Below are 9,471 nucleotides of genomic sequence, written 5' to 3'. Positions count from 1 at the left end.
TGATCAGCAATAAAACTGAGGGGGGGTTTATGCGAGGTAGCTATTGCTTGGAGACAGGCTGAGCAACAGCCTGGTGGTGAGATGGTGACTAACTTTGCCTCACTTGTTGGAGGGTTTTTTGTTTGGTTTTGGTTCTGTTTTTTCTTTCCTTTCACTAAGGGTGTGGAGTTTTCCTGCTGAACACTGGCCTGTCCCAATGCAAATACTTGGCTGACTGGATACACTACATGAAAACTCAGCACTGGCAATGTTATTAGCTGTAATGACTGGGTCAGAATCACTGCTAGCCGTGTACTTAATGCCGTTAATTATTAAAGCAGCATGCAGAGGATTAACCTGTATTTATACTATGCCCTGTGATAAATAAAAGCTGAACTATTCTGAATACATCACCTTTGTTTTCACATTTAAAATCATATGCGCACAATAAAACTATTCACAACAAAAACCTGTGTACATTTCTATCGTGCCAGGTGGTATTTCTCTGTAAACTATATCAGGACCATTCTGGGTGGCTAGGTTCCAAGAAACTGAGTATTCCAGCTTTTTTCTTACCCTTTGGACTTGGGACTTTCACCAGTGCAAAGTGCAACACGGCTCCATCCCAGGTCACTGTCCCTCTCTGACTGCAGCTGGGAAAGCTGTGTGCATCTGCTCCAGGTCTTTCCCATCCGTGTGCTACGTGAGCTTTGACACTCAGACATTGACACCAACCATCATGATTGCAGCTCCTAATTTGGCTTGTTCTGAAGAGCTGGAAATGTTGATAATTTCAGATACGGAGCATGGAGCAGATGCAGGTGCTTTGTTGTTTGTAAAAGCAGCACTGAGTGTCAGCATCTCAAGCTAAGTGTTGGAGAAACCTGGGATACCTATGGAGGGGGCTCTAACCTCAGCCTGACAGGACAGAGGATAATGGGGAAATAAGATTTATACCTGCTGAGCCCTTTCCAGCCGTTCTCTACAACAGGCACGTCTGCTGAGCTGGGCATTAACCCCTGTTGCATAATAAATAGGGTGATTTATTTATATTAAACATCAAACTTAGTGATCACGGACTTTCAGGAAGGAAACAGGGCCAGCTTTGCATTGCCAGTGCCCAGGGCAGCGTCAGGCTTGGCAGGCACTCAGCGCTGCCAGGTCCTAAATGACTGGGTGAGCAGAAGGTATTTGTTTCTCAGCCACAGCTTGCTGGCTGCTTTCTGCCTAAAGCATGTGGTGTCTTGGAAGCTGGAAGGCAGCAAACCCCATTTCACAGAAACGCCGCTGTTTCCCCACACTGTGGCGGGAGACACGTCCTCTGCTTCCCCCGCTGGGGACAAATCCAGTGTAGAAAGCTATCCTGCAAATGTAATAGGCCCAGGCAGGATCTCTTGGCAAAGCATATTTTAATAACGATTTTGCAGGACCGGGTGTTCTACCTAAAGGCAGGCACACCGAATAGGGCAAAAAGCCCCTGCTTATATTTCCCCAAAATCCCGGCCGCAATTTCCCTCCCCTGTTCCCCATTGGTTGGGTACTTCAGGGTTTACAGACTATCCCGACGCACACAATACCCTTCCCTTATCAGTCTATTTAAGATATGGATTCCTGGTACTTTGGCTACACTTCCCCCTAAATTAACTTATCAATACAGGTATCGGTATGTATACAGGTGTCAGTACATATTCCGGGAAGAGACTGTGTATTACATTAAGAATTCATAGTCCGATGTCTCTCAGTCCTTCCCCCCTAAATTAACTTGTAAATACAGGAATCAGTATGTATACAGGTATCAGTATATATTCCGGGAAGAGACTGTGTATTACATTAAGGATTCATAGTCCGATGTCTCTCGGTCCTTCCCCCCTGCTAGGGTCAGGCGCCAGGTCCTCAGTTATGTAAAAACAACAGTTCTTTGTTAAATGTTCCTTACATCCAGGAAAAGTTTGGCCGCCATGCACAACCCAAAATACCAGAGCTGTGCTCCCTGCTTAGGATCTCCCAGCACCTTCTGCCCCCCCAGCCTGACCCTGCCTGCTGAGGAGCTCCCCATGTGGGGTCCAGGCTGTCTCTGCAGTGCTGCCCAGCACCCCCGCTTTAGAAAATATTTCTTCCCGTTCAGCAGAAATTGCACTTAGGAACATTCGCTTCCTTCAGGATATTCAACAAAACAAACCCTGGGAGGGGGCGAGAGAGTGAGTGTTGGCAACAATGTGATGACTTTACAATTAAACTGAAAATTTCTCATAAGGATACCATTTCAAGTCCAAAAAAAAAAAATAGAAAAAAGCTTCTGGAACTTTTTTGTTTCAATCTCTAGAGACCTCTGAGGCATTGTACAGATGTGTACAACCCTATTGGAGATGTCAAAACTTTATAAGGTGTTTCTGTGTGCCTTTTAGAAGGACTTGGCTAATAGTGCAGGGGGAAAATAGAAGGTAATTTTCCAAAACAGTAAAAGTAACACCTGAAGCTGAAAGGAAAGAATTGGAAAGCATGTCACAGAGAGCCTGGTGACATGCTTGATGGCATCGTTGTTCATTTTGTCTGTGCAGGAGGAGATCAGTGCCCAGTGATGCACAAAGCTGCCTCACCACCAGACAAAACTGACCCACTGCACCCCAAAACTGGACAAGCCAGATGAGTTTACAGTGCCTCTGAAGAAACATGTTTAAGAAAGGGCAGTGAATGCTGAAAAAGGAGAGACAAGGCCAGGGCTGGTACAGCACCCAAAGGGACAGTGGCTGGGGGAAGAGCCCATGCTGAAGCAGTTGAGTGGGACACAAGGAGCAGCAAGAGCAAAGGGACCCACCTGCACCAACCCACAGCTCCTGCAATGCCCCTTGTCTCACCAAAGGGCCTGGGGGTAACATGGCACAGAGGTGGGGGACCAGGATCAGGGGGAAGACAGGTGTCTAAATGCTGGTTGATATGTCACTTGGCAATAAATTAGTTTGATTGAAATTTCCCAAGTCAAAATGGGTATTTTTTGGGGTCATGACAGGGTGGTTGACAATATATCGAGTCAATGATCGCCTTTGTAGTACAACGTCCCAGATGAGTTCGAGAAGATCAGAGAAGTGAATCTGAGGTTTGCTTGTGAACTCCTGCAAACGAGCAAATGAACAAACACAAACAAACAAAAAACCCAAACGAGACAACAAAGGGGATGGAGAAAAAAGGGAGGTGAAGAATAAAGGGCTAAGAAAGCTGAGAAGATGCATCCTTGAGCAATGTGCATTGCTACCATAGCTCAGGTGGGAGCACCAGGCTCATCACTATGCTCCAGTTTCTCCCAAGGAGAAGTGTCCGCAGCAAGTCAGGGGGCACCAGGATCCATGAGGAGAACATGACACCTACAGAGAGGAGCAAAAGCTGTGAGTAGTTGTACACATTCACATCCCGACGAAAAACCAGCTCTACCTCCATGCTCTGGACCTGCTGGAGGCCCTTTCCCTGTGGCTAAAACTGGTGCTGCTTTTTTTTCAGGAGCTCACTCCCTCCCAAGCCACCCATGGCAATCACCCATTCTGCTCTCAGGCAATATCTGTTTCCCTTCAAAGAGTCAGCGGTCCTGGCAGCATAGCCTGTCTGCCCTCCTCTGGGCTCTCCTGAAATCTGGGGCATTTTTCTGAGGATTTTGGGATGAGAAAGCAGGAGGCTGTGCACCATGGAATCAGACTGCTCCTTCTTTGCTGTGGTGGAAAGGGATAGGAAGGGAAGTGGGGGGGATAGTTTTGGTGAAGTCATTTGAGACATCTGTCACCAGTGGTGAGACACACGGAGACTGCGACTGATCAGTCTCTGTGAGGTTGCAGGCACCCCTTTCCTTCTGCCTGGGGTATAAGGCTGTTTTTGCTCCCTGTGCAGCACGTTTCACCCTTGTGCCTGTTCCTTTCCTCCTCTAAACCAACCCAAACAATACGAGGTTTTGTCTGCGCTCAGCGTCCAGCAGCAGTTCCTCAAGCCCCTTAGCCCTTATTCTGTCTGCGTGCCCTGGACTTAACCAGAACATTCCTGACAGAGGTTAAGCCCAGATGCTGTGTGGATAATCCAAGATTTTTTTTTGCCTCCAGTTCCAAGTGACTGTGACAACAGCAGGCCCATACGCACCATCTGAAGCTCCACACTGGCCCTTCTACTGCCCCTTATCTCCTTCTCTCTCCCAAGCAGGTAGGGCTTAGGGGTAGGACAGAGATCCTGGCTACAAGCCAGGAGGATTAGGGTAGCAAAACGTCTGTGCTTCCAACCTGGGTGTCCTGCACCCCTTTATCTCCTGAGTTAAAATGACATAGCTTGCCAGGGCACAGATGCTGTGCCCATGCTGTTGTCACTGTCCCCACAATGGTGTCGCTCAGGGCTGGTAATGCCTCCCACCCGCCTGGTACCAAGGCCAGGAGCAGCCTGGGGTGAGCCTCTCCTAAACCAGAGCTGCAAGGAAAGCAGTGAGCGTGGCATCAAGGCAGGACTGGAGAGAGTTGCCAGAGCTGAAAACGCGATCTGAAGGAGCAAGAAGTGCTGGGAAGAGGGGATGGCGGGGGACCACGGTGCCTGCAGCACAGCGGTGCTCTCGGGAGCAAACCAGGAAAATTAACACTTGGGCAAAGATCGCCCTTGGGAAAGGCACCGAGCACTAGCCTTGCCAACAGTGAGAGAGGAGAGCCGATCTTTTTCTTCCTCACTGAAAACTCCCTTTTTTTCTCAGACAGCAAGAACTTTGCTCCTGTACCTGACGCCACAGCAAGAGTGCTAGTCCTCCCTCCTCATGTGGTTGGTTTCTTTCCTGATTAAAAGTGATTAGGCAGCCCTAAAGCCTGTAGAAATGTGACTGAGGGGAAGGGAGACAAAGACTCCTTTCAAGATCTCTTAAATCCCCAGGACAGTATTTAGGGAGCCCTGAGGAGAGAGCTGGAGCAGAACCCTCTCGCCAGGTCCTCCTTGTCCTTCTCCCTCCCATTGCACCCTTCGTTGCCAAAGTCTCCTCCACCATGTCGTTCTCTGAAGCCGAGGTGCAAAGTGCCCGTGGCGCCTGGGAGAAGATGTATGCGGATGCTGAGGACAATGGGACAACTGTGCTGGTCAGGTAAGGAAAGGGCCCATCCCGCTGCTGCCACAGAGGGTTGACGGAGGAACAGCAAGATGGATGGAGTTGCAACCTAGGAACACGTCTTGATGTTTTTCATGCAGCCCTTGCTGGGAACATTTTGGTTTGCTGTGGTTTATTCTGCCTCAGGGAGGAAACAGGGAAGAGGAGAAATCCACACAAAGTAAAAGGAAACTGGGAAGAGGTGGGAAAGGAAGAAGAGATGGGAACATTTCTTCTACTCCATCATTTAAAGGAAAGAAAAGAAAGTATGGTATGAAGGAGAATGGGAACAAAACAGGTCCAGGGGGATCTTATAAATGCATATAAAAACCTGAAGGGAGGATGCAAAAACAGAACCAGGCTCTTCTCAGTGATGCCCAGCACAGGACAGGAGGCAATGGGCACAAAATGAAAGACAGGAGGTTCCCTGTGAACACTGGGAGACACATTTGCGCTGTGAGGCTGACAGAGCACTGGCACAGGTTGCCCATGGAGCTTTTTGAGTCTCCACCCTTGGAGGTACTAAAAAGCTGTCTGCGCATGGTCCTGGGCAATTGGCCTGATTGGGGGGTTGGACCAGATGACCTCCAGAGGTCCATTCAAACCCAACTGTTTTGTGTCTCTGTGAAATGCAATCTGGAATTTGCTATTACTGTTTCAGGTGGATAACTGGTTTAACCAATGGAGTAAACTGCTTTTTTAAGAGTTTGACCAAGATGGCTGTAAAGGCAATTCCTTTACAAGTGGCATTGAATTTTGTTACTTTTGAATAAACAAAATGAGCAGTACCCAACAATCCATCACAAGCAGTTAAGAAAGCTCTGGGAAGGACTCTAGGAAGGTGTTAATTAACAGAAGCAATAGTAGGGTTTCTCCATGGAAACATCCACCAAGAGCGCAGTGGAGATTTCTGCTGTCCAGAACATCCCTGGGAATATCATGCTGTCACACCTGACCTGTGTGAGCACGTTTCCTCTTCTCTGTGGCTTTTATACCCACCTAACAGAGTCAATGCTGAGGAAATGTTTACTTCAGATGCAGCAAAATAAATTCAGGATAGGTAGGTTTTAAGGTCGAGTGAGCAAAGGGAAGTGACCTGGGATGAGGGGAGGGAGGGGACAGGCTGCTGTGGGCACAGGGGCTGTGCACGGCTGGGAATGGCAAAGGACAACCAAGAAATCCAGGGGAAAGAGGTCCTAGTAAAGAGAAAGAAAAAGGGCAATAAATACATAAGACAAGGCCTGGAACATGAAGCCATATCTGCATGGATGCCTTGGTCTGCAAATTAAGATATCTCTCATTTCTCAACAGGATGTTTACTGAGCACCCAGACACCAAGTCCTACTTCACGCACTTCAAAGGCATGGACTCAGCCGAAGAGATGAAGCAGTCAGATCAGGTCAGGGGCCACGGCAAGAAGGTTTTCACCGCCATCAACGACATGGTGCAACACCTGGACAACTCCGAGGCTTTTCTTGGGATAGTGAACCCACTCGGCAAGAAACATGCCACCCAGCTGAAGATTGACCCCAAAAACTTCAGGGTGAGCCAGCAGCCCTCTTCCCAATGGGGTGTAATTGTGATGGGAAAATGTCTTCCCCTTGGAGGGGAAGAACTGAGGAAAAACAGGCTTCGTATATATAAATATTTATGTAAATATATATATACTACAAAGAGTAGACATGGTGGAAGGTGAGGCAGTTGATGGTAGAAGATAGCAGGAATGATAGATCTGGAACCTATCGGAAAGAAGGCTGTGCAGAAGATGCAATGCAGGCAGGTCAGCTCAGGTGGGAGCTGCAGAGCTGCCCACCGGTTGCAGTGGGTTTTTCCAGTGCAGCAGGATTCCCATTCAGTTCTCTTTTAATAACAAGACACAGAAAAGCAGCTTACACTGGACTTCAGTCCGCAATGTCTGTTTTTTCTCTAGTAACAGGAACTGAGCTGATATTGAGCAACAATGGCAAATACAGTAAATACAGGATCACATTATTTGCCCAGGTCCACCTAAGGTCACCAGCAGAGTGCATTTATAACTATTTTATCTGCCTTACACAGCACAGAATGCAAATAGAGGAAGCTTCTGGCAAAGGTCACTCAGGCACTAGGAGGATGGTTCCCAAAGCATCAGGTCCAATTTCAATAAATGGGAGAATAAGTGAGGATTTCTGCCTGGAAGGAGCCTGAAAAGACATTTTCAGGGTAAAGTTGCACACAAAACAATAAATGCTGCATAGAAAAGCAGCTGACATTTTGAAGTGTACTATCTACCTAGTGACTGTAAAGACAAACTCTCATTGCTACAGAGTGCTAGATGGCTAACGACCAGGAAAAATTAGGAAGAAACCCCCCCAAACAGGGTATTCCATAAGTGTCCAACACAGGGCTCCTTGTGGCCTCTGAACATTTGGGACAGTTCACTGCCGGGGGAAGGATTATTGCAGTAGATGGACCAAGCAAACTGGTTCTGTACGGCAGTCTCTAAATGACTTTGTATATGTATGCAGTCAACATTAACCAAATACAGAATGGTTAAAAAAAACAACAACAGTGACCGCATTTTTAAAAATTCTATAATGCACCTAATTTTCCACAATTTATTTCCAGCTCTACATGCTGTATGTTACTAAATTGCTCTTGTACCCTCTTTCCACCCTCTAAGAATCCCAACTAAAAAATATATATATATTGTTCTTATGCCTCTACTGTGGAAGAATGCTCACACTAATTATTTCTTCCCTTCTCCCTGTTTAGATTATCTGTGACATTATTTTGCAACTGATGGAGGAGAAATTTGGCGGAGACTGCAAATCTTCCTTTGAGAAGGTGACCAATGAAATCTGCTCTCACCTGAACAATGTCTATAAAGAGGCGGGTTGGTGAGGATGCGCAGCCTCCAGGATCTTCAAATGTCTTGCCAGCACTGATTTGCTGCTTTTGGGCTTCCAGCCACAGTTGGAAGAATGAAAAAAATTAAAAAAAAAAAAAAGAAAAAAGAGCAAGAAACAGGCTTATATAAGGTAGATATTAATGTTAATAATTTCCTTAGCAAATTGAGTTTCTACAGTTAAATAAAACCTGCAGATACATCAAAGCCAACCAACAAATCCTGACGTGCTTTCCAGCTTGGGTGCTCCAAGTGGGATCCTCTGGCCGCCGTCCTTGAAGACTAAGTTTTAAGGCAATGACTTTCAGCTTGCTATTCCAGAAAGACTTGCTTCTTCCAACAGCACCAGCCCAGAGAGGCACCAGTTGCTCTTTATCTCAGCTCTGCCTCTTCATCCTTATGAATGATGAGCAGGAGACCATTTTGAAGCATCTCCAAGGACTTTGTAGATGTCATTATTTAAGAGATAAGGGTGTTGTTTCCTGTTTGAACTAAAACCATGGGGAGAGTGGTGTATGGGAGAGAGCACCATCTCAGAAAGACCTATGGAAAGTCCCCTCCTGTGTGAGCCAGCCGAGTTCTCCAGCCTGCGGAGAGATATCTTGGAGCAACTTTCAAGTGCAAGGGTTCTCACCACTGAATTTGGTCACCACTGGGTCCCTCTGGGCAGGGATGAGCATCTCCAGTGCATGGATTTCACGGCGCTACTCCCAGCATATTGCTCTGGCCATGTACTCAGGAGAAGACAATAGTACCAAAGCTCACTAGCTCCTGTCCTACTCAAAATGCATCCGAGGGAGGTTTTGCTGTGCTGCTGAGTGGGCAGTGTGGCCAGCTCGGTCAGGATGGGATTTCCACAGCGCTGCCCTCATCCTGTCCTGTCACACGGCCTGAGCCTCCCTTCAGCGGCGACCGAGTCCCAAACTGTTTAATTGCTTTTCCTTGTATTCCTTAGGCGTGGTGAAATCATCAGCTAATACCTGCAAATAAACACATGCCATTTCGCTTCAGTGCAATGCAATAAACACAGAGAAAGCAGATGCGTCCTCTCATTTGTAGCACTGAAAAGGCACGCATGATCCACAGGAGCAGTAACTGGTTATAGTGCATGGTTAGTGGAGGTACCGGGGGGTTTACCAAAACCAGCTCAAGCTCCCACCCAGGCACCCATCACACTTGCAGTAACCTGTCTGCTTGGGTGATGGGAAGAGAAGCTTTTCACTTGACCATGAAACAATAATTTTGTAAGCAGCTAAAAATGCAGAATTCTCCTTTGCTCAAGGTATAGTTTCCACACCCATCCCATTTGTTTGGGAAAGCGTGCTGGAATCCCAAAGTCTAGAAGACGAACTCTCGCAGGAGAGGCAGGGTGGGGCAGGCTTCTTGATTTGATTCGGTATTTTGTCCTGCTTGGGGTGAAGATGGAGCATATTGCACAGCGTTGTCAAGTATTGCAAGAAAAGAACAACACTTGTAAAAGTCTGGTTTGAGCCAGTTCAATGTACAGTTATACTGG

At 47.1% G+C, this 9,471-nt stretch overlaps 1 protein-coding gene across 1 annotated transcript; it reads left to right on the top strand.

Moving 5' to 3' along the window:
* The first annotated feature begins 4,810 nt into the window (after positions 1 to 4,810).
* LOC136114208 (cytoglobin-1-like) lies at positions 4,811 to 8,255 on the top strand. The gene is made up of 3 exons (XM_065859535.2): positions 4,811 to 5,065; positions 6,380 to 6,611; positions 7,823 to 8,255. The coding sequence occupies exons 1-3, from the start codon at positions 4,971 to 4,973 to the stop codon at positions 7,949 to 7,951; spliced, it is 456 nt and encodes a 151-aa protein (XP_065715607.2). The 5' UTR covers positions 4,811 to 4,970; the 3' UTR covers positions 7,952 to 8,255.
* The last annotated feature ends 1,216 nt before the right edge of the window (positions 8,256 to 9,471 follow it).

The sequence above is a fragment of the Patagioenas fasciata genome, chromosome 1, assembly GCF_037038585.1.
Source record: "Patagioenas fasciata isolate bPatFas1 chromosome 1, bPatFas1.hap1, whole genome shotgun sequence".
In the NCBI taxonomy this organism is placed as follows: domain Eukaryota; kingdom Metazoa; phylum Chordata; class Aves; order Columbiformes; family Columbidae; genus Patagioenas; species Patagioenas fasciata.
The sequence above is the reverse complement of the archived record's forward strand: the minus strand, read 5'-3'. Positions and strand labels throughout refer to the sequence as shown.